This window comes from Enoplosus armatus, chromosome 6 (assembly GCF_043641665.1).
Source record: "Enoplosus armatus isolate fEnoArm2 chromosome 6, fEnoArm2.hap1, whole genome shotgun sequence".
NCBI lineage: Eukaryota > Metazoa > Chordata > Actinopteri > Centrarchiformes > Enoplosidae > Enoplosus > Enoplosus armatus.
The window spans coordinates 172,659-198,391 of NC_092185.1; the positions used below are offsets into that span (position 1 = coordinate 172,659).

Consider the following 25,733-nt stretch of genomic DNA (forward strand, 5'->3'; position numbering starts at 1 on the left):
CATCGACACCTCTGTCTGTCCTTGAAAGAGATGTGAACAGACTCTTCAAGAGACAAAACCCGCGTAAAGCTGCAGGACCAGACTCCATCTCCCCATCCTGCCTGAAGCGCTGCGCCGATCAGCTGTCTCCGGTGTTCACGGACATCTTCAACACCTCACTGGAGACATGCCACGTGCCAGCCTGCTTCAAGGCCTCCACCATCATCCCCGTCCCCAAAAAACCAGGGCCCACAGGATTAAATGACTACAGACCCGTCGCCCTGACCTCTGTGGTCATGAAATCATTTGAAAGCCTGGTCCTGTCCCACCTCAAATCCATCACAGACTCTCTGCTGGACCCCCTGCAGTTCGCCTACAGAGCCAACAGATCTGTAGACGACGCCGTCAACCTGGCTCTACACTTCATCCTCCAGCACCTGGACTCCGCAGGATCCTATGCCAGGATCCTGTTTGTGGACTTCAGTTCTACTTTCAACACGATCGTCCCGGCTCTTCTTCAGGACAAGCTCTCCCAGCTCAACGTGCCTGACCCCACCTGCAGGTGGATCACAGATTTCCTGTCTGACAGGAAGCAGCACATGAAGCTGGGGAAACACGTCTCAGATTCGCGGACGATCAGCACCGGCTCCCCTCAAGGCTGCGTTCTCTCTCCTCTACTCTTCTCCCTCTACACCAACAGCTGCACCTCCAGTCACCAGTCTGTCAAGCTCCTGAAGTTCGCGGACGACACCACCCTCATCGGACTCATCTCTGGAGAGGATGAGTCTGCCTACAGGTGGGAGATTGACCACCTGGTGACCTGGTGCAACAGCAACAACCTGGAGCTTAACGCTTCAAAGACAGTGGAGATGGTTGTTGACTTCAGGAAGAGCGCAGCCCCACCCGCCCCCATCACCCTGTGTGACTCTCCAGTGGACACTGTGGAGTCCTTCCATTTCCTGGGCTCCATCATCAGCCAGGACCTCCGGTGGGAGCTGAACATCAGCTCCCTCATCAAGAAATCCCAGCAGAGGATGTACTTCCTGAGGCAGCTGAGGAAGTTTAACCTGCCACAAAAAATGCTGGTTCACTTCTACACTGCCATCATAGAGTCCATCCTCACCTCCTCCATCACCGTCTGGTACGCTGCTGCCTCCACCAAGGACAGACGCAGACTGCAGCGTATCATCCGCTCTGCAGAGAGGGTGATCGGCTGCAACCTCCCATCTCTTCAGGACCTGTACTCCTCCAGGACCCTGAGGAGAGCAGGGAAGATCGCTGCCGGCCCCTCCCACCCCGGACACCATCTGTTCGACCCCCTCCCCTCTGGCAGGAGGCTGCGGTCCATCAGGACCAAAACCTCCCGCCACAAAAACAGTTTCTTCCCCTCCGCAGTCAACCTGACAAACCCCCCCCCCAGAACACAAACACAAGTTATACGTTATATTAACGTACATCACCCCTGTCCCCCCTGCGTTACATTAACGCACCCACCCCCTACTGGATACTTTACCTGGACACTTTACTTTATTCTGGTCACTGCACTGTTGTTATTTATCTTATCTTATTTTTATTTTTATTCTTATTCTTATTTTAGCTTTTACATTCTACTTATTTGTTATCAAAACAATGGCACCTTCAGACCACAGCAAATTCCTTGTAATGTATGTTACTTGGCAATAAACAGTTTCTGATTCTGATTCTGATCAGCGTCAAGGAGCAGCGCTGCACCAGAGACATTGAGCTGCTAGCTGTTGGTATTTGGCCATACTACCTCCAGAGGGAGTTCTTGCATGTTATTGCTATAACTGTGTACATCCCTCCATCGGCCGATGCTGCTGCAGCCAGCAAACTCATCCACACTGTCGTCTCTCAGCTACAGACTCGGCACCCCCAAGCCCTCCTTCTCATCTCCGGTGACTTCAATCACGCTTCCCTGTCTGCTACTCTCCCCACCTTCACCCAATATGTGAAATGCCACACCAGGGACAATAAAACTCTGGACCTACTGTAAGCAAACACCAAGGATGCATACACCTCACTCCCCCTCACCCCGCTTGGCCAATCTGATCACAACCTCGTTCACCTCCTTCCGGATTCCCCCCCCCTGGTGAATAAACATCCACCTGTGGAGAGGTCAGTGATGGTGTGGTCTGAGGAGGCCAGTGCAAGGCTCAGGGACTGCTTTGAAACAACAGACTGGGAAGCACTCTGCAGCCCTCATGGGGAGGACATTGACAGTTTGACCCACTGTATTACGGACTATATCAACTTCTGTGTGGAGAATACGGTGCCTTCCAAGAAGGTACAGTGTTTTCCCAACAACAAACCCTGGGTGACCCCTGACATTAAGGCCCTGCTGAATGAAAAGAAGAGGGCCTTTAGGTCGGGGGACAAAGAGCAGCTGCGGAGCATCCAGAAGCAGCTCTGGCAACAAATAAGGAAGGGCAAGGAGAGCTACAGGAGGAAACTGGAGGAACATCTGGGGCAAAATAACACCAGGGATGTCTGAAGAGGACTTAAGAAGATCTCTGGACATGGAAAAGGTGAGGGGAGACACCAGGACAGTGGAGACAGGGACTGGGCTAACCAACTGAACCTCTTTTTCAACAGATTTGATTCTGCCCAGTCTCCCTCCCCCACCTATCCTGCCCCCTCTTCACACCTCCCCGAGCAGCCCTCCACTCCACCCCCCTGCTCGTCCCCTTCCTTATTAACACCAGACTGTCACCAGTCCACAACTCCCACCACCCCACCACCCCTGTCACCCCCACCCCCCTCTCCTTAACAGCGGACCAGGTGAGAAAGGAGCTGAGATCCATCAAGGTGAGAAAGGCCTCGGGGCCGGACGGAATCAGCCCCAGACTGCTCAAGGATGCAGACCAGCTCTGTGGGGTGGTCATGCACATGTTCAACATGAGCCTCAGTCTGGAGAAAGTCCCGGCCCTGTGGAAGACCTCCTGCGTGGTCCCGGTACCAAAAACGGCGCAACCCAGGGAACTCAACCACTACAGGAACCATCCCGGAATCGGGGTAGGTGACGCTGTCATGATGACGCTGTCATCTACCTATTACACAGATCCCTTTCCCACCTGGAAAACACTGGAAGCACTGTGAGGATCATGTTCTTTGACTTCTCCAGTGCCTTCAACACCATCCAGCCAGCACTGCTGAGGGTGAAGTTGGAAGGAGCGGGAGTGGACCGTCACCTGGCTTCATGGACAATCGACTACCTCACCAACAGACCACAGTATGTGAGGCTCCGGGACTGTGTGTCTGATGTGGTGGTCTGCAGCACGGGGCCCCCCAGGGTACGGTTCTCTCTCCATTCCTCTTCACCCTCTACACCTCAGACTTCAGACACAACACTGTCAGCTGTCACACCCAGAAGTTCTCTGACGACACTGCCATCGTTTGATGTGTGTCTGAGGGGAACGACCTGGAATACAGGGAGGTCATCAGCGACTTTGTCAGCTGGTGTGAGCTCAACCAGCTTCACATCAACGCCAGCAAGACGAAGGAGATGATGATCGATTTCAGGAGGAAGTCATCCAGCATCACACCGGTGAACATCCAGGGTTTGGACATTGAGGTGGTGGAGAACTACAAATTCCTGGGTGTTCTCCTGAACAATAAACTGGACTGGTCTGACCACACTCAGGCCCTCCACAAGAAGGGTCAAAGCCGCCTCCACCTGCTGAGGAGGCTGAGGTCCTTCGGTGTGTGCAGGAAACTGCTCCGGACTTTTTATGACACTGTGGTAGCTTCGGCTATCTTCTATGCTGTGGTCTGCTGCAGGGGGGGGGGCAGCACAGACAGGGACAGGAGGAGGCTCAATAGACTGATTAGGCGAGCCGGCTCTGTTCTGGACTGCCCGCTGGACTCCATCGAGGAGGTGGGGGATAGGAGGATGTTAGCCAAGCTGACATCCATCATGGACAACACCTCTCACCCCCTGCACGAGACTGTGGGGGCCCTGAGCAGCTCCTTTAGCAGCAGACTGTTACACCCACGGTGTAAGAAGGAGCGCTACCGCAGGTCGTTCATTCCTACAGCTATAAGACTGTTCAACTGCACATAAATCTGCACAATTTGTACATACTTTATATTTTCCGTGTATATATCTATTTTTGTCCCCCATATTTTTTATATCTGTATGTATTATTTGTATATTGTTTTTCTTTTTTTAAAAAAATACTTCTAATTCTTATTGACACAGGGCCTGTCTGCTGTGTGTTTCTGCACCTTTCTGTCCTTGCTGCTGTGGCTTGTAAATTTCCCCGCTGTGGGATTAATAAAGTCTAAGTCTAAAGTCCACTAAGAAGCAGTGTCACGTTTATCAAACCACAATGTAAAGAAAACAGAAGAAATCAGTGTAAACAAACCACTGCATCTGTGAAACAAAAGTTGGAACGTAAACGGACAGACAATGACAAGATGGACTGCCATATGTCTTGAAGGGGAGTTCAGTTTCCTGCTCTGTCACAATACCCTGCTGAAACAGGATCAACCAATCAGCTTGCTTGACGCTCAGGTCAACACTACATGTTGTTGAGAGTCACTGTATACCTGTTTGTCTGTCTGTCTACCTGTCTGTCTCTGAGAGCCTCTGGGACCTACAGTTACCCATAACACCCTTCTTCTCTGTGTGGGTTCAAAGAGACGTTTACATGTATCTCCGTAGAAGTAGATTCTAGCTTTAGACCTGATCTGTGTTTCTGCCCCTACAGAGAGCCTTATTTCATCAACTGGACTGGAGACTCCGATGTTGAACCTGCTTCCTGTTCTATTTAAAGCTTCAGACTTTTTTTTAACACTGACCAGATTAGCAACATTCAGCTGCGTTTCAAACGCCTCCGTCATTGGAAAATGCTCCATGGCCATGAAGACAGTGTTGAGGATGAGGCAGATGACGATCATGAGTTCGAAAAACGGATTCATGATGAAGGTGTAGAGCCGCTGTTTGAGCCACCGCCAGCAGCCACAACAGTTCCACTTCAGGAGAAAGTTGGCGAAAACAAACCAACATGGAAGACACGACTTCTGGTCCTCCCGAATCTCTGAAACACACAGCAGCTTAGTGAGACCAGCTGAAGGCTTCACACACTGTTCATGTCTGATCCAGAGACAGTTGGACCTTCAGATCCTCAGCTCAGAGACTTCTGAGAATCTCAAGCTGCTTTCAGACATGAACCTCTTTACGTTCATCTGATGGAAATGTATTGTTTCTTGTTGTTTGTTTCTTGTTGTCGTACAGCTGCCTTCTCTCAACATATACAGTATTGCTTATAGAAAGGAAGAAATGTATATAAACCTTCAGGTGTGATAATTAACAGTTCTGAGACAGCAGATTTAATATCTTTCCTTTTTTATTTTTACACATCAGTCAAAGTTTGCAATAAAAAGAACCAAGCAATAAATGTATGTGTTTACATGTGTGTGAGTAAGACAAATAGAGATTAGTATTAAAAGTATGAGATTATATGTAGGCCTATACGTAAAGAAATCTGAGGCCTGATGTGAATCTAGCAGGTCAGATCTGTCTCTCTGTCTGTCTCTCAATTCAATTCAATTCAAAAGGCTTTATTGGCATGAACGTTTCAAAAACAATGTCGCCAAGGCATCAACATATAACTTGTTGATGAATTATATGAACGAGTTTCTCTAATTCTTGCTATTTGTTTGAGATGATAAAATGCTGATTTAGTTATCGCCTTGATGAGGCTGCAGAAGCTCAGATCTGAGTCTTTTAAAACACCAAGATTTCTAACTTTGGTTTTCGTCTTTATAGATCTGGAATTAAGCTGAGCAATAACTTTAATTTGTTCCTTCTTGTTGTCAAATACAATGATTTACGTCTTGTCTTTATTTAAATGAAGGAGATCATTGCATCCTGCTATTTATTTGCTCTAAGCATTGATTCAGTGAGTCTAAGGTACCATAGTCACTTGGTCACCGTTACTGTCATGTATGATTTGACCAAGAGTGAGCATGTACAGGTTGAATAATAGTGGCCCAAGAATGGTACCCTGGGGGACTCCACATGTCATAGTGACCTGCTCAGATTTATGGTCACCAGTGGAAACACCATAGCCTGTGCTAGATAATCCCACCCACTTGTCCAGTCTGTAAACACATATTTTATGGTCCACTAAGATGCACTAAGATCAAGCAGCACTAAAACTGATGTTTTACCTGAATCAGTAATCAGACGAATATCATTTAACACCTTTATCAGTGAGGTCTCAGTGCTGCGATGCTGCCTGAAGTCAGACTGAAATCTGTCCAAAAGGACGTAAACATGTAAGTTATTAATTTGAATCAACACAGCTTTCTCAATAATGTATTCCAATAAAAGGAAAGAATCAAGATGGCTCTGTAATTATTCAATGTTGAAGGATCCAGGTTGCCTTTCTTTAGGGGGCTTAACAGTTTTAGTGTTGATACCGTTGAATGTTGACAATCTGGCCAAATGGTTTCTGTGTGGTTGCAGCAGTGGTCTGGTTCCATTGCTTGTCATGGAGGAATTTTAAATTGTTTCACTAAAAAAACATGAAACTCATAACACTTACTGAGAGGTAAGAAATCGGGGCTGGGGATTAGTTAGCTTGTCAACAGTGGTGAACAAGGCATGAGAATTGTTGATATTCCTATTGATGATGTTAGAGGAAAAGGCTTGTCTCCCCTTACTTATTTCAGAATTGTAAATTCGAAGCCTCTCTTTATAGATGTTGTAGTGAATCTGAAGATTACGTTTTAGCTTTCTGCATGGTTCAATGGTTTTTACCCTTTCAGGTGTTAATAACTATAAATTAAAAAATGTCACATTTAAAATGTTTATTTTATTATTAATTTGTAATTACCAAAAATATTACAATTATTAGTTTCAGTGTGTGTGTTAGGGTATTTTGGCCTGTCCTCACTACTACAGGACTGTTTGAAGGGTTGAATTTGGATTTAACGTTAGGGGTTAGAGAATGCATTACGTCAATGAGGGTTCTCATCAAGTATAGATAGACAAATGTGTGTGTGTACCTTGCATGTCAGCATGTTCTTGTTTGTGGCTCTTCCTGTTTTCACTATCTTGTTTCTCTGAGAGCGCCGCCCTGCAGGCTGCTTGCTGTAATAACAACACACACATTTTAAAAGCTTGATTTGAATCCTGTTACGTTAACGAGATGGAACAACACTTCATCTGTTGTCTGCTCTTCAATCTGCCAATCATAACCTTAACAGTCAGTCTGTCTCCAAGGCAACCAAATATCAGAATCCCACATCTACAGTCATATCCTGGTCACTGACATCTGTAACCAGGTACTGATACTGGATCAGTTTATCAGAAAAAGCTTTGTCATCACCAGCTGTGATTATAACCTGCTGATTATTTAGTGACGCAGTTAATTTCACACTGCATCACTATATCTGAAGTCAAATTGAATATCAAATAAATATTAAAATAACATTAAAATGCTGCAGCCTGTTTATCTGACATGAAGATGAAGAAATTATCTCACCTCCTCTTCCTCTCTCCTCTTCAGCACCTCCAGGATCTTACTGAATTCTTCTTCTTTCCGTCTGGCCTCAGCAACACTGGCCTCCTCCTGCTCTCTGGACACCATGGCAACCACCACCAGAACGAGGCTGAGGAGGCAGAAACAGCCGGGGAAGACGATGACCACGAAGAAGGTCAGGTAGGTTTTACCTGTTGCTCGTAACGTCTGCAGACAGATAGATAGACAGGTAAGAGAGAGACAGATGAGGCAGACGGAATTAGAGAACCCAGTTAAAGCAGTCTGTGTACTGGGACCAGTCAGTTACTGACCAGCTGCACCAGGTTTTCCCAGAAGTCCTGGGTCATCAGTCTGAGCAGGGACAGCAGAGACCAACCAAACGAGTCGTAGCTGGTGTAGCCATAGTTTGGGTTTTTCCCCGTCTTCAGACAGGTGTAACCCTCCGGACAGACCCTGAATACATCATCATCATCAGTTGTTATTATTATTATTATTATTATTATAGTGTCTGTATTAGATGCAGTCATGTGAATGTACCCGGAATCAGAGCGGTTTCCACACAGCAGAGGATCAAGTTGATTAGGTATGTAGTAGATGCTCACTATCAGAGAGACAGACCAACAAAAGTTAGAGCTGAATGAAGTCAGTGTTGAAGGTTCTGATCAGTTCACCTCGGAGCAGGTTGACATGTCGAAGGTTTGGAGCAGGTCGACAGGTCGAGGGTTAGGGACTGCAGTTTCTCACTGGACTGATTATTTCACTATCAGGACACAATTACACATCAATCAGCTGGTTAAATGTTGTGCAACCACCATCAGACTGTTGCACATCAGACTTTTGGTTTTGATGGACCTGATTCTAGAGTTTCTGCAGACAATTGTGGATCAATTCAAACGATAATTCCCTCAGGACCATCTGTTCCTGCCAGTCCTGCCCGGTGTCTCCCTCAAAAAGACTGCGTAATAAATTCTACTTTGTATTTATGGCAGTTGGTGGTATTTAACTGCAGATGGTTATTGTATCATTATGACAACAAATAAAATGTTTTTATACACTATTACGCACAGAAAACGTGTCTGATGGATCTTAAACATAGTCCAGAAACGTGAATTCATGTGATCTTGTTTATATATCTGAGCTGCTGTGTTGACATGTGAAACTCTGCAGGTCTCAGACAACAACTAGTTTCCTTTGATGAATGTATGAATGTGGTCAGCCATGACTGTCACAGCTTCTAACACACCCACCTGTATATATGTATTCTTTTTGATCACACCTGTATCCAAGAGAGCCACAGGTGTGCCAGGTCACGAAATTGCCAAAGTGTGTTTGTCACCCCCCCAGACACACACCAGGCAGGACCCACTGGACTGCATTAAAATAGAGCCCATGAGGTTTTCCACTTTAAGTCAGTGACAGAAGTTTCATTGCCTGTTATGGTTGATGTTTTTTCTGTCACACCTGAGAAACATTTTAAATAACTTCCAGCTGCACAGAGCAGATTAGTTCTTCATGGTCCTTTCCAAGTGTGAGACACTTCTTTCATTCAGCTGCTTTCTGTTCTGATTTATTTTATTGTTATTTTAATTCATAATTTAACATCTGGAATATCTGCAGTAATGTTCATGGAAAATACATCAAATAAATAAAAATCTGCCAAACACTAAATATCATCACCACCATCATCATCACCTTCGTTGGTGATGTACTCACTGAAATCGAAACCACTGCTTCCTGTTCCGTTGCCATAGTAATCAGAGGTGAAGGACAAATTGCTAGGCAATGGCATCACGCATTTGTGCCTCAGACTCCCCGTGAAGAGCTGCATACCAATCAGAGCGAAGATGCTGAGGCCGAACACCATCAGGACAGTGACACCAACAAGTCTCTTCACTAATTGGATGAGAGCTTCGACAGTCATCTTCAGACCTGAGAGAGAGGGGGCAGGGTTTAAAGATCAACTACATCATAACACCTTTAATTCAATTCAATTCAATTTTATCTATATAGCGCCAAATCACAACAAAAATCATCTCATGACACTTTACAAATAGAGCAGGTCCTGACAGTCCTCTTTATAATATTGTAATGTATGATTATAAATCTACCTTAAAGACATACACACACACTCACAAACATTACACACTGACCTGGGATGACTGTCATGATCTTCAGTACTCGAGGAACTGTCCTCAGCACAGAAACTTTCCCCAAATCTACAAACTCAGTCAGATATCTGAAACAAAGCAGAAACACATCATCATTTTCATCACCATCAGGTTTAAGTGACTTTTAACATTTCTTGTAGGAAAGTCAAACGACCACAAAGATATTTAAAATGACCGCAAAGAGACGCAAAACAACTAAAAAGAGACACAAAACAACCTGAAAGAGACGCAAAACGACTAAAAAGAGACACAAAACAACCTGAAAGAGACACAAAACAGCCACAAGGACATGCAAAACAACCACAAAGTTATGTAAAACAACCTCACAAAAACGACCATAAAGAGACGCAAAAAGACTACAAAGAGGATAGGTCAACCTTTTGGCATAAAATCCCTCTGAGCATGAATAAGTGTATATTAGATGTATTATTGATTATTACGCTGTGCTGATGATCATGACGTCCAGCCAGTTCCAGGGGTCTCTGAGGAAAGTAAAGTTTCCAACACAGAAGCCTCTGGATGCAAACTTTATGATGGTGTCAAACGTGTAGATGGCTGTGAATACGTATCTGTTTAAAGACAGGAAAACAAATATTGAAGTACAAAAATAAATTTAAAAAAGAAGGACATTTCAAATATAACACAGTTGTAACAAAACTAACACTCCCAGTCTGTAAAGTTGTACAGCAATTTGTTTTCTGGACAGATTTAATGTTGACAAAAGCCAACAATTTATTCCTGGTAGCGCCCCTAGAGTTAGTTAGTTAGTTAGTTAGTTAGTTAGTTTGTTTAACTTGAGTTAATCAGTAAGTCTCATTGAGATCAAGATCTCAGATTTTACTTTACAAATACATATACACCTATATATGTATATATGCTACATCACAACCAGTCAGTCAACCAAAGCAGTCATCACACTTGAGGTGCAACGATTAGTCGCTTAATCGATTAGTCGATCGACAGAAAATTCCACAACAATTCTGATAATCGATTTATTATTTTAGTCCATTTCAAGGTAAAAATACCAATGAAATGTGATTTGGATTTGATCCTTTTCTTTGTTTTATTTCACAGTAATCTCTTTTGGTTGACGTCGGTTTGGGCTAAGGGAGATTAAAACGGGCATTTTTCACAATTTTTGATATTTTAATACACAAAACAATTAATCACAAATATAAAAATATCACAAAGTAAATGCTTAAAGTCTCTTAAACAAATGAGCGTCTCTGGCTTCAAGCTGTGCTGCAGTTCATTCCAGTGGTGAGGAGTTACTGGAAACCAGTCTGTCCCAGTTCAGAGATGGTGTGAGGAACATTTAAAGCTAACCTCTCCTGTGATCTGCTGGCATGTTGTTCCCTTTGAACTCTGAAGATGTTAAAGAGGACCTTTTATGCTTTCCCTTATTTTCTGTCATGTATATAATGTTACGATGTTGGATATTCATTTTAAACGTTTCCAAAGTTTCAAATAATGAAGTAAATGTATGTAAAAGTAATCCCTGTGAGCAGAAAGTTCAGGCTTCAGACTGCTCTGAACGCTATGTTTCCAATGCTTTTTTCAGCTCAGCATGGATTTCTTTATATCAGTAATGATTGTTCAGGCCCAGGGGCATCATAATGATCCCCACTCAATGCGTCACTTTAAAGATGATGTTATGGTAGGCTACTAGTTGCTTTTGCTTTATTACTCCAAACATAGTGTTTCTCCAACAAGTTTTCACATAAATTGTCCCAGTAACATAAGAGAACATTCAGGTTGCCAATATGAAGGGAGGACCTGCTGTACTCCATAAAACATCCTGATCTCCTTGATGATGATGTTTCCTCTAGTGCCACCATCAGGACAAACTTTATATGTTTAGCTCCACTGCTGGTCAGACTGTGGCTGTAATGAACACTGCAGCCTCTGTGGGCCGCTAACATAAAATATTATTGTCTACTTTTACTCTATGTGACTGGATCAATCCTTAACGTCTGACACTGAGGACAGACTGACTTTGTTTCTCAGCCCTCAACTTTTGACAGGAATACAGTTTCAATACAGTTTTATGCTGCAGCTCAGTTCTGTTATTACCAGATGGGAGCTGGTGTTCGACGCTTCTTCTTCTGTGGTGTGTTTGTGTGTTAATGTGTGTGTTAACTCACTCCACAGTCTTGCTCCATGCTGGTGGATCACTCATCGTCATGAACACACAGTTGGTCACAATCGTCACCATGATGAACAAACTGAATAAAGTTTTGGTGTTAAGGAAAAACTCATGTGATGTGACATGTAACATGTCAAAACCACTAGAAAAAGACACAAAACCACCACAAAGAAACAAAAAATGAGTATAAAACAAATGTACTACAGAGATGCAAAACAAGTGCAAAGAGACACAAAATGTACATAAAAAGGCAAAAAACAGAGACACAAAATGAGTAAAAAAAGACAAAAAAACACCACCAAGAGACGCAAAACGACTACAAGTTGACTACAAAGAAAGGCAAAACAACTACAAAGAGACTAAAAAGAGGGCTGAATAGCGAATTCATTTTTCCTAATGATGGTTTCTGTCATTTTAGGTTGTTCTTATCACACTGATGTTTGTTCAACTGTTAATTTTTAAGTTTGATTTTAATTAGTTATTTGATGATATAAAAAGGGGGGGAAACGTCATGATTGACAGTTGAGATTGACTGCGGTGTGCTCACGATTGGGTCGGGTGGGTGTATGGGACTCGTCATCCATTTTTATATACAGTCTACGGTGGAGATGCATCTTCCATCTTTATATACAGTCTATGGCTTGGACCAATACTATTCACCTTATATAGGCTTCCTTTAAGCAATATTATTAGAAAACACTCCATACATTTTCATTGCTATGCAGATGATACCCAATTATATCTATTTTTAATATTATTGAGATTGCCTTGTTATCAGGCTGTCCCAATAAGTCCCTGAAGACCCTCCAGTTGATCCAGAATGCTGCGGCACGTGTACTGACAGGAACCAGGAAAAGAGATCATACTTCTCCTGTATTAGCTTCTCTGCACTGGCTACCAGTAAAATCCAGAATAGTTTAAAATCCTTCTCCTGACCTCCAAAGCTCTTACTGGTCAGGCACCATCATATCTTAAAGAGCTCATAGTACCCTATTACCCCACTAGAGCACTGCACTCCCATAATGCAGGGCTGCTTGTGGTTCCTAGAGTCTCCAAAAGCAGAACAGGAGCCAGAGCCTTCAGCTATCAAGCTCCTCTCCTGTGGAATCAGCTCCCAGTTTGGGTCCGGGAGGCAGACACACTCTCTACTTTTAAGAGTAGGTGCTTTTTGATAACGCTCATAGTTAGGGCTGGTCCAGGCAAGCCTGAGCCAGCTAGTTATGCTGCTATAGGCCTAGACTGCTGGGGGACTTCCCATGATGCACTGAGCTTTCCTCCTCTCCCTCTCCATCTTTACACATTCATGTCCCTCCAATGCATGTTACTAACTTTATATCTTCCCGGAATTTCTTTGTGCTTTCTCGTCTCGCAAGTTCCTGTGGATCGTTGTTGCGGACCGCCTCCCGCGGTGAGCCTGCTTGACTCCAACTGCTTCTATTATTATTATTAGTCCCATTTCTGGTATTATTATAGCTGTTATTGTTACTATTACTGTTGTTGCTGTGCATCTCTGTGTGTCTGTGTGTCTCTCACTTTCTCTCTCAACCCAACAGGTCAAGGCAGATGGCCGCCTACCTAGAGTCTGATTCTGTTCAGGGTTTCTGGAATCTCTTCTACTGTCGCGAAGTGCTTGCTCATGGTGGGAATTGTTGGGTCTCTGTAATAATATTATAAAAAGTCGGTCTAGAGCTGCTCTATATGTAAAGTGTCATGAGAAATCTTTGTTTGTTGGTGTTATATGAATAAAAATGAACTGAACTGAATCCTGTATCGTATAATGACAATAAAGCTGAACCTTGAACCCAATCATGTAGGAGTACAGTGTGACATCATGAAGGATATGAGTGAATGAGGATCTTGATGGCGACAGTTCTCAGAGGGCTGAACGGACTCAGCAGGTAACAGGCCAGGTCAGCATTAAACCTGTGGAGGATGTTTCCTTTACCGAGCACGATGAACGTCTACAGAGAGACAGATCGGAGGTCAGAGGTCAAGCTTGTAACTTCTATCTGTTAATGATGTTTTCATTTACTGGCAGGAAAACTCTGAAAAAAGAAAACTGTTGAAACAAAATGAGTCAAGAAGTACAGCAGTACATTTCCTTAACCCTGATGTTGTGTTTGTGGTCATGGAGACCACAGCCCCCTTAAACAATTATAAAAACATACTGAACTTCTTTATCAGCTTTTCAAAATTTGATGAGAATGTTTTATAAAGCTGACTGATGACATGTCTGTTTTATTACAGAGAGAGACCTTCTGTGATTGGTAGTATGGATCCAGCTCCTCCAACGGGGTGTTAAGAAGCTCAGGTGGTGGGTCCCCAAAGATGAATGGGAGGGGCTTCCCAGCCTCCAGGTCACTGGCTGGTTTGGGCAAGTCATTCTCCACTACCTGTCAACCAGAGAGCCAGCTAATCATAGAGGAGAATTTGGTTTACATGTTAATATTGTTGAATTCTCATAACATTCTCATCCCATACACAGGCTCTACTTGGGGGTTCCACCCAGGTGAATTAAGACTCACTCAGGTAGATAAAATCCAAATTCAAATTATTTTTTTCATTCAAGACACGTAATTGTCATTTCATGATGCACACAAACCAGCTGTCATAATAGGTTATTTATCTCAACTACTCGCACCTGTGGAACAGACATTCTATTCTATAAATTGTATAATTTCCCCCCGGGGATCAATAAACAAGAGCATAACAAGATGGCACAGCGGATGGCTGCCTCGGTCTGTTGGAGCACATTGTTTTGCCTTGTTTTGTTTGTAAACAGTGTTTTTTGTTTTGGTTTACGGAGCTCTTTCACCAGAGAAGAGCTCATGAACATCAGGGGAACAACTCCAGTGGATTTGTTTCCCGAATTTCTTGCACCCTCAGCTGTTTTGTGGGACATTCTGGTCAAAGGTGCTCTCACCTTTGCAGCTCTACGTCAACGTAGAGGGAAACGTGCCGGTGCGCTCGTGCGTCTTCGCCGGCGAGGACAACGCACACCGCTACCCAGAATATTTCTCTCTAACATGCGCTCACTGGGAAATAAGATGGACGAACTCCAGCTACTGATGAGGATCTTATTATTCATCTGCTGTTTTGTGCTTCACGGAGACATGGCTGAGTGAAAGAACTCCCGACGCGACGCTGCAGCTGGACGGATTCCAGCTACTCCGAGCAGACCGCGACGCACACCTCTCCGGCAAAACAAAGGGTGGAGGTATTTGATTTTACATCAACAGTAGCTGGTGTAACGACGTGACAGTGATCCGACGGCATTGCTGTCCTTCTCTGGAAACCTTTTTCAATGACTGTAAACCCTACTACTCCCCCCGTGAGCTTCGCTTCATTCATTCTGGTCGGTGTTTACATTCCACCGGAGGCCAACGTGTAGGACACACACACGACCAGATACTGGAAACGTAGCGGACCAACCCGGACTCCTTAGTTATTGTCCTCAGTAACCTCAGTTTCAGTTTATTAAATGCCCCACCAGGGCGGGGAACACTCTGGATCACTGTTACACCACAGTCAGTAACGCTTTTCACGCCGTCACCCGCGCTGCACTGGGACACTCTGACCACGACATGGTCCACCTGATTCCTGCATACAGGCAGAAGTTAAAACTTTCTAAGCCTGTTGTGAGAACATCAAAGCAGTGGACCAGTGAAGCTGCAGAGGACCTGAAGGCGTGTTTGGACTGCACTGACTGGGATGTTTTCAGGACTGCTACCAACAGTCTGGATGAGTACACAGAGGCTGTGACGTCATATATCAGCTTCTGTGAGGACTGCTGTGTACCATCTCGCACCAGGGTGAGTTATAACAATGACAAACCCTGGTTCACAGCAAGACTGCGACAGTTGAGGTTTGAAAAGGAAGAGGCGTGGCAACAGAGAAGAGTTTAAGGAAGCCAAGTACAAGTTTAGCAAGGCGGTGAGGGAAGCTAAACGACTCAGAGAGACTACAAAATCAGTTCTCCTCCAATAACTCTGCTTCTGTGTGGAGGGGGCTCAGGCAGATCACCAACTACAAGCCAAGAGCCCCCAACTCTGCTAATGACCGACGCCCCGCCAACAGCCTCAACAACTTCTACTGTCGCTTTGAAAGACAATGGGACAGTCCTGACACCATCCCCCTCACCATCACCCACCAGCTCCAGCCCAACCTCCTCATCACACCTGGGGCTGAACTCTCACACCTCCTATGACCACAGTGCCCCCCCCCCCCCCCCCCCCCCCAAACATCGACACCTCTGTCTTTCCTTGAAAGAGATGTCAACAGGCTCTTCAAGACACAAAACCCCCGGAAAGCTGCTGGACCAGACTCCATCTCTCCATCCTGCCTCAGCGCTGCGCCAATCAGCTGTCTCCGGTGTTCACAGACATCTTCAACACCTCACTGGAGACATGCCACGTGCCAGCCTGCTTCAAGGCCTCCACCATCATCCCCGTCCCCAAAAAAACAGGGCCCACAGGATTAAATGGCTACAGACCCGTCGCCCTGACCTCTGTGGTCATGAAATCATTTGAACGCCTGGTTTTGTCCCACCTCAAATCCATCACTGACCCTCTGCTGGACCCCCTGCAGTTCGCCTACAGAGCCAACAGGTCAGCTCTGCCTTCAAAACGATCGTCCCGGCTCTTCTTCAGGACAAGCTCTCCCAGCTCAACGTGCCTGACCCCACCTGCAGGTGGATCACAGATTTCCTGTCTGACAGGAAGCAGCACATGAAGCTGGGGAAACACGTCTCAGACTCGTGGACGATCAGCACCGGCTCCCCTCAAGGCTGCATTCTTTCTCCTCTACTCTTCCTCCTGTACACCAACAGCTGCACCTCCAGTCACCAGTCCGTCAAGCTCCTGAAGTTCGCGGACGACACCACCCTCATCAGACTCATCTCTGGTGAGGATGAGTCTGCCTACAGGTGGGAGATCGACCATCTGGTGACCTGGTGCAACAGCAACAACCTGGAGCTTAACGCTTCAAAGACAGTGGAGATGGTTGTAGATTTTAGGAAGAGTGCAGCCCCACCCGCCCCCATCACCCTGTGTGACTCTCCAGTGGACACTGTGGAGTCCTTCCGTTTCCTGGGCTCCATCATCAGCCAGGACCTCCGGTGGGAGCTGAACATCAGCTCCCTCATCAAGAAAGCCCAACAGAGGATGTACTTCCTGAGGTAGCTGAGGAAGTTTAACAACAATGCTGGTTCACTTCTACACTGCCATCATAGAGTCCATCCTCACCTCCTCCATCACTGTCTGGTACGCTGCTGCCTCCACCAAGGACAGACGCAGACTGCAGCGTATCATCCGCTCTGCAGAGAGGGTGATTGGCTGCAACCTCCCATCTCTTCAGGACCTGTACTCCTCCAGGACCCTGAGGAGAGCAGGGAAGATCGCTGCCGACCCCTCCCACCCCAGACACACCCCCTCCCCTCTGGCAGGAGGCTGCGGTGCATCAGGACCAAAACCTCCCGCCACAAAAACAGTTTCTTCCCCTCTGCAGTCAACCTGATGAACATGGCCAAAGTCTTGCACTGACCCCCCCCCCCAACACAAACACAAGTTATACGTTATATTAACATACACCGCCCGTCCCCCCTGCGTTACATTAACGCACACACCCCCTACTGGACACTTTATCTGGACACTTTATTTTGGTCACTGCACTTTTTGCTATTTATCTTATCTTATTCTTTTACCTTTATATTTTTACATGCTTGTTGTCTGTCAGATTATATGTTATATGTTAAAAACAATGTAGCACCATCAGACCACGGCAAATTCCTTGTAATGTATGTTACTTGGCAATTAACAGTTTCTGATTCTGATTCTGATAAAGTATTTTTGATTACTGAGTTTTACCAGGAACATTTTCGCTGCGCACCAGTTGTTGTCTATCAGCTGTAGCATGCTAACCGGCTTAGCCCTATTAGCCAGGGTAGTCAAGCTCATGTTGTGTCGCTGCCTCCAAATGAGAGACCAGAGCTAGAGGATCCTCCCGTGACATTTTGATCCACTATACAGGAGCATTACGGTTTCCCAGTTAGTGACAGCAAAAATAGAAAACGAGTAGTGTCAAACTGTATGCCGACATTGTTCAGCTGAAGTCGGGTCCGTCTGTGGAAACACTTCAAACATGACAGATTCGGACTGTGCCAAGGATTTTCAATTCAATTCAAGCAGGTCTAGACCGACTCTTTATAATATTATTACAGAGACCCAACAGTTCCCACCATGATGATGCACTATGGAGACAGTGGCAAGAAAAAACTTCCTTTAAGAGGCAGAAACCTCGAGCAGAACCAGACTCTAGGTGGGACAGAGACAAAGATTGGAGACACAAATGGATACAGACATTTGATTAATTGTAACATGTTTTTATGATTTCTGAGGTTCCTGTAATGCACCATGAGTCACCATTGTTCTCCTCAGTGTATAGATTCCTTGTTATTGACTGCGGAAAGATGGCTAATCTGTTTTGTACCTCTTTGTTGTTCTTCTTCTTCTGTCTCTCCTTCTCCTTGGCTTCATGTCGTCCTTGGACCTCCCCCAGTGAGGCCGGTGTGAAGCGTCTAAAGACCTCCATACCAACAGGGGGCAGCAGAGATGCCATCCTGGCATTCTGCAGCGCTGCCCGAACTCCACTGTCACCATGCAACCACCTCCTGTGGAGACAGGGGGAGCAATAACAGAGCAGAAATGCAACAAATTGACAAAAAACTACAATATAGGAGATAATTACAGAATGTAAATACACTGAATGGCTGCTGCAGAGAAAATTGAGACTATACTTCGAATCAAAAACAGGTTTTAAATTCATGAAAATCCGAAGGATTCTAACTTTAATGAAGAACATGAATGATGGCAACATAATCACAATTAATATGTTTTTGTATTCTTCTAATCCTATCAACGTTTATATCTTGTATGTATCTTTTATAAGTTGTGTAACTATTAGACTCTTAATAGGATCCAAGACGAAAGAATCATGTTTTGGGCACGATCAACAAAACTTTGTTATTGATCACACCTGTGATTTAAATTCATTCATGTTAGTGATCACACCTGTGATATACATATATACATTCATTCCCCCAACAGTCTTATTCAGCCAGTCCCAGAGAAAGTCTCCTCACTTCATTTAAAACGGTCGGGACAGTCTCCTCACTTCATCTTCTAACAGTCTGAAAGTCTCCTCACTTCATCTTCTAACAGTCTAAAAGTCTCCTCACTTCACCTTCTAACAGTCTAGAAGTCTTCTCAGGTCATCTGCTAACAATCTGAAAGTCTCCTCACTTCATCTTCTAACAGTCTGAAAGTCCACTCAGGTCATCTTCTAACAGCCAGAAAGTCTCCTCACTTCATCTTCTAACAATCAGAAAGTCTTCTCACTTCATCTTCTAACAATCTGAAAGTCTCCTCACTTCATCTTCTAACAATCAGAAAGTCTCCTCACTTCATCTTCTAACAATCAGAAAGTCTTCTCACTTCATCTTCTAACAGCCAGAAAGTCTCCTCACTTCATCTTCTAACAATCTGATAGTCTCCTCACTTCATCTTCTATCAGTCTGAAAGTCTCCTCATGTGCAATACTGGCTAATGTGGGCACCTAGTTAGCTGTATGCTCAGCAAAGGTAAGGTTAGCCAGCTAGCTGTAATTTCGCTACGTTATCTGATTAAGTTATTTGCCAATAGTAAGCGCCATGGAGCCAATGGTCCAAATGAAATATAGCATTCAACAACATTACAGATAATAACATTACTGTAAATATGACTGTAAAGCACAGTAAATCAGTCAACCTTTAATGCTGTTATTGATGATCCAGGAGCCTCTAGAGCATGGGTCACTAACAGGCGGACCGCGGCGTCACGGACCCGGACCTATAATCAATAAATTATTAAGGGATTTTAAATTTTGACGGGGCGCTTCTATTTTAACCGGCGCAGCTTTTCTGGTCTTTGCAGCGCTGGTTTAGCAACTCAAGAAACTCACAGACCAATTGCATGCGAGTTATGCCAGCCCACGTGATGCTACTCAGCCAATCAAATCTGTGCATTCCAGGCGATAAACACTGTGACTCTGAATACAGACAGACGAGAGAGGTGAGAGGCGAGAGACTGATGATAAGACGAGTGAACGACACAGGGAGAGAAGACGGAGAGACGAGTGAGCGGGAGGGAGAGCAGACACATTATTTATTGTGAAATTGGTTGAGACTGTGAAGTCAAGATGTGAAACAGTTCACAAAGAAAAAGGGAAACTCAAGCTGCTGCTGCTACACTTTATTTTGTTTTTCTAAAATTAAGCACTTCATTTTAAGATGCACAATTTTTCTAAAGCTATTTCATTTATTTTATTTTTAAATGCAGCCCTTCTTTTAGTTAATGAGAGAAGAACATTATACATATCTACAGTATTATGTGTATAGTTCAATGTTAAGTGACAATAAATATTGTCAAAATGTTTTTGAATTGTACTTTCTTTCTTTGATTTGACAGTCAGTTGTTGATTACATGCAGACGTTGATACAACTACTAGGCTACTTCAATATATATCACACTAAATCACAACGCAAGTTAGACATTATGATGTTCCGGACCTTTGCTTGAGGACATTTTCTCTAACTGGACCTCTTCGAATTTTAGTTGAATACCCCTGCTCTAGAGAACCAAACCAAACACAGCAGGAAGTCCTGAGAGAGTCTTAATATGTCCGAGGGATAAATAAACTCACAAAATGTCAAATAAAATACTCCTTGAGTTACACGTACTTTCCTTATTAAACAGAAAAACACAACTGCATACCTTCTGAATTAAAGTTCCTCTCTCCCACCGGACTGAGACTAGCTTACTGCCATGTTAACTCATCATAAAACACACTTCCTTCAAAGGCGACAAAAACAAACTAAAATCAAAACCGTCGTGGTTAGTCTTTCCACTGTTCCAACAATCACCAACTCCGTTGTGGTCTAAATAAATCCCTAACCCACCGAGTTAGAGGTGAAAATATTCAGTCTGTAACGCGCCACACTGTGTTCCCCTGCTGCCTCTCTGGGTTAGCTCGCTGAACGGGAGTCTGTCGCTGAGCAGCGGCTCTCAATCAGCCAAATAAAATGACATACATTTTTTTTTTATATATTTAGGTCATTTTATGGAAAAAATTTTATAATTTGAGCTGTATTTGGATGAAACCTGAATTGTGTACTTGTTTTCTCCTTCTGTAACACGTACTAACGTGTACTAACGCGTACTAACATGTACTAACACATACTAACATGTACTAACATGTGCAGCACTCAATATCTGACACATTAACATATTTCTTTAAAGCAGCTGAAATGCTGGGCGTTTGAATCTGTATTTAAAATCGGACTTACAGCTGTGAAGGGAGAAGTCTCAGCTGATTGGCTCTCCTAAGAAGAGCTCCTCTCTCCTTGTTGCTCCTACAGAACTCAAAAAAGGACATTTTTCTGCTCGTCATGGCTGCAGCCGTCTGTCCTCTGCATCCACCTATTGCCACCTGTCTCGCCTATCCTCGCTACTTGTCTGTCTGTCTTGTTGCGTCTTCAGTGGTGTGCAGCTCCTTGTCTCACTTCACTGTTTTTAAGGTCAGTTCAGGCATCCAGAGTCATGCATTTACAGGGATGGGTCATTACAGTCTTCAGTTTGAGCTATCTTGGCTCCACCCTGCCCTGTAGCCATCGCCATGGAAATGCAAATGATTATGTCGTCTGCACCGTTGTTCCAACTGCAGCTCTACATGACTCTGGTTCCGTCCTGTTTACCAGCTATAGACTTCATTATATCACTGCCAAAGTTCATCTATTCATTGTAGAAAACACACACACTCAAACAGAGCTTGCTTTCACACCATCAGACTTCCTGTTGTCCACATATCTTCATCAGAACATTACGATCTGTTTTACATCAGTTTTCCTGGAAACAGTGAAAGTATCATCTAACACACACACACAGAGCTCGAACAGAGATAAGAAAAGACAAAGAATTTTATTGTTTGAGAACTTCAGTCTGTTTCTGTTCATCTCTGAATGAAAAAAACTTTATTTCACTGCCAACATTCAACATACTCATACACACAAACACAGACACACACACACACACACACACACACACACTTACACAACGTGAACAACACAAAGACACTCAATGTGAACATATAACTTGAATGCAGATTACATGCTGACAACATGAGGGCTACATGTAGACAACATATAGCCTAAATGTGGACAACATGTAGGCTAAATGTGGACAACATATAGCCTAAATGTGGACAACATGTAGGCTAAATGTTGACAACATGTGGGCTAAATGTTGACAACATGAAGGCTAAATGTGGGCTAGATGTGGACAACATGTGGGCTGAATGTGGACAACATGTGGCCTACATGTGGACAACATGTAGGCTAAATGTTGACAACATGAAGGCTAAATGTGGGCTAAATGTGGACAACATGTGGGCTGAATGTGGACAACATGTGGCCTACATGTGGACAACATGTAGGCTAAATGTGAACAACATGTGGGCTGAATGTGGACAACATGTGGCCTACATGTGGACAACATGTAGGCTAAATGTGAACAACATGTAGCCTTAATGTGGACAACATGTAGGCTAAATGTGGATAACATGTAGCCTTAATGTGGACAACATGTAGGCTAAATGTGGACAACATGTAGGCTACATGTGGACAACAAGTGGACAACATGTAGCCTAAATGTGGACAACATCTAGGCTAAATGTGGACAACATGTGGGCTAAATTTGGACATGTAGCCTAAATGTGGACAACGTCTAGGCTAAATGTGGACAACATGTAGGCTACATGTGGACAACATGTGAGATAAATGTGGACAACATGTAGGCTACATGTGGACAACAGTTGAGTTGAACAGTCTGATGGCCACAGGCAGGAATGATTTCCTGTGGCGCTCTGTTGTACATTTCGGAGCAATGAGTCTCCCACTGAAGCTGAAATTACAACAGCACATCTGAGGAGCTCTAACAGGGTCTTGCTCTCCTGATGGATTTAATGTTTTCTGTCATCATGTTGGTGTTGGCATGTAAGCATCTATCAGATAAGCAACAACAGTTTTGGCTGCCTCCTTTTTCTCACAAAAGTGAAATTCCACAATGAGCTGATAAATGTTAGCAGAAGGAAAAAGCTCAGAGATCCACTTTAAAATACAAGGAGGGGATTTAAAGTACAGGAGGAGCAGCCAGTTCACAGGAACACAGGAGGTCACTGGTCATTGTGGTCGTAATTATTATGGGGGACGGGCAGGGGGGGCTTGACCCACATACAGATTACAGTTTTTCTCATTTGCTTGAACACATTTGTCCATTCAGAAGTTACGTTTTCAAAACAGTTCACACACAGAAGCCTAAACTGAGTGTCACTGGACAAAATGACTCTAACATTCAGAAAACATTAAACATGCAACAAAAGCAGATCTTTCCATCAAACAACACAACCTGTGGTCAAATTATTATATGTATATATATTACAAAATACAAAATACAGCGATCAATATGAACCGCTTCAACCTTCATCTGAGCCATTTGTTGATACTTTACATCGCTATAGTATGAGCCAAAAAAGGTAAGCAAGCATATCACAGCATGAACTTTCTTCTTTTACTGGAGAGAACAAACCCTGCTGCTCTATGCACTGCATGCTTTTCAGGCACAAGAGCATCTTCAGTGGGAAACTCATTCCTCCCAGAGCACCACAGGAAATCATTCCTGCCTGTGGCCATCAAACTGTTCAGCTCCTCCCTCTGAGTGTCAGAAACAGAGTGGAAATCTGGACCTGCTTCACCTGCCATATACTACCTCATTATTTATTCTTTAAATGTCAGTGCAATACATATATATACATACGCAACAGTGCAATACATATATATACATATACATATATATATACATTGTAAATGTGTATATTTTTTATTTTCTAATTCTTATTTTTTACATCATATTTTTGTACATGCTCTTATTTCTAAATTTATGCTACCTTATGCTCTTGAATGGGAGCACCGGTACTGTATATGGGATCAATAAAGTATTTCTGATTCTGATTCTGATACTCCCTGAGTAATACTGTAAAACAGAAACCTTTCTTCATTCATGTTGTTCTTGTGTGCAGGTCTTTCTGTGCCCATGAACTGTCTTTGACATGTGAGACCTACAGGAAGCAGCTAACTCAAAAATACTCACAAACAAACATGTTGATTGCTTGCCCATCACGTATGCAAACTCCTCTTCCTCATCTCATCTTCCTGGTCTCCTCTTCCTCTCCTTTGGCCTCTTTGATCAATGCTGGCAAACAGCAACACAGAAGAGCATCTGTTAGAGATGATGAGGACCTACTGCTGACTGAAGAGTTTCAGGTTCATTTGAGATTCATAATAAGAATCAGAATCAGAAACTGTTTATTGCCAAGTAACATACATTACAAGGAATTTGCCGTGGTCTGATGGTGCTACATTTATTTTAACATATAACATATAAACAGTGCAGTGACCAAAATAAAGTGTCCAGATAAAGTTGTCCAGTAGGGGGTGTGTGCGTTAATGTAACGCAGGGGGGACAGGGGCGGTGTACGTTAATATAACGCATACCTTGTGTTTATGTTGGGGGGGGAGTCAGTGCAAGGCTTTGGCCGTGTTCGTCAGGTTGACTGCAAGTAATTTCTATCAGCTGTGAATAGATGTTTTTATTCAGAGTTTGGGGTCTTTCTGTGAGCTCTGTGTTAACTGTTTTGAAAAGCGTGAGCTGAGCGTGTCTTAGCGATCGAGAAAAAATGTAAAATTACTGACCAGAGAAAGAGAGAGAGAGAGACTGTATCACTGTACTCCAGTCAGGAGCAACTGTCGACACCATAATGGTTATGCCCTGTCTAGGGTTGGCGGAGACACAACATGAATAAAACCCCTCTTCCCAAGCAGCCACAGAGAAAGATTCCTGAACATGGGGACGTTTATTTATGGCTTCAGAGGAAACATTCATGGAGTCTAACTTCAGGGTGGACAAAGGCCAACAAACCAAATCTAACTTGGAATGCCACAAATATAACATGAAGAAATAAAAGAAACCAAATTACAATAAATTACATCAGATAAACAGGAGAAAACACAGCCCTCTGAATATGTGCAGTAGTGTTTCCCCCGCTGGCCCCACCTGAGAGTTCCTGTTTAGCCCATAGACTTCATGTTGTGATGACGTCACAGATTTCAAAATCGGTTTTCTTGACTCAAGGAAAGTTTTACAAATATAAAACCTCCATGGATCAAACATTCATAATAGAAAGAGTCCTAATTTACTTGCAGCAGTTTTAAAGACGTCTCTTTTATCATGGAGGTCTATGGGGAAAATGCTTTTTGGGCCGCAGGAGAAGTTTTCACTGCAATACTGTGAGAGACCACTGGGCAAAATTGCTTTAATTATTAATATGTTTTTTTCTAGTTTCACAGTAGTTTTTCACTTTATGTGAAAGTGCAATTCTTTACGTGGCCTTGGTGCTTGATGGCACAACACTGGTCTGGTCTATGGGTTACGGTTAGGTTATTCATTGTATTTCAGATTTACACAGTGTGCATAAAGGAGAATTATCTTAATATTCACTGATGAACATGGAGTTCTGCAGTGTTTTTAAATGAAAGTTAAGGGGACTTTATTGGTTATACAGACTCTGTGCCGCGGTGTCCTGTCTCTTTAAATGTTTGAAAGGAGAGCGCGCGGCATCTCCCCTGCTGACGTCACAGTTCCATGAGGTGAAGATGGCGGCGGTGTTGGAGCGCAGCTTCATAGAGATCTGTGGATTTGAGAGGGAAACTCTGCACAGGTTCCGAGAAGTAACAGTAAACCTCGGTAAACTTTCTCTTGGACTCCTCACAGTTTTGTTCTCTGC

At 43.8% G+C, this 25,733-nt stretch overlaps 2 protein-coding genes across 2 annotated transcripts in view; one reads left to right on the forward strand and one right to left on the reverse strand.

Moving 5' to 3' along the window:
- The window catches only part of LOC139287126 (sodium channel protein type 4 subunit alpha B-like), a 46,925-nt gene extending 25,638 nt beyond the window's left edge, over window positions 1-21,287 (reverse strand). The window contains exons 1-13 of the mRNA XM_070908112.1: window positions 21,184-21,287; window positions 18,291-18,471; window positions 14,060-14,197; window positions 13,647-13,765; window positions 11,803-11,892; window positions 10,099-10,227; window positions 9,641-9,726; window positions 9,183-9,425; window positions 8,028-8,091; window positions 7,802-7,943; window positions 7,494-7,697; window positions 7,015-7,099; window positions 4,801-5,039 (exon numbers count right to left, since the gene is read on the reverse strand). Coding sequence (XP_070764213.1) covers window positions 4,801-5,039; window positions 7,015-7,099; window positions 7,494-7,697; window positions 7,802-7,943; window positions 8,028-8,091; window positions 9,183-9,425; window positions 9,641-9,726; window positions 10,099-10,227; window positions 11,803-11,892; window positions 13,647-13,765; window positions 14,060-14,197; window positions 18,291-18,471; window positions 21,184-21,287 — 1,824 coding nt within the window. The remainder of the gene's footprint in view (window positions 1-4,800; window positions 5,040-7,014; window positions 7,100-7,493; window positions 7,698-7,801; window positions 7,944-8,027; window positions 8,092-9,182; window positions 9,426-9,640; window positions 9,727-10,098; window positions 10,228-11,802; window positions 11,893-13,646; window positions 13,766-14,059; window positions 14,198-18,290; window positions 18,472-21,183) is intronic.
- Window positions 21,288-25,602: 4,315 nt separating this feature from the next.
- nup160 (nucleoporin 160) overlaps window positions 25,603-25,733 on the forward strand; it is a 29,031-nt gene continuing 28,900 nt past the window's right edge. Inside the window, exon 1 of the mRNA XM_070907358.1 lies at window positions 25,603-25,693. Coding sequence (XP_070763459.1) covers window positions 25,603-25,693 — 91 coding nt within the window. The remainder of the gene's footprint in view (window positions 25,694-25,733) is intronic.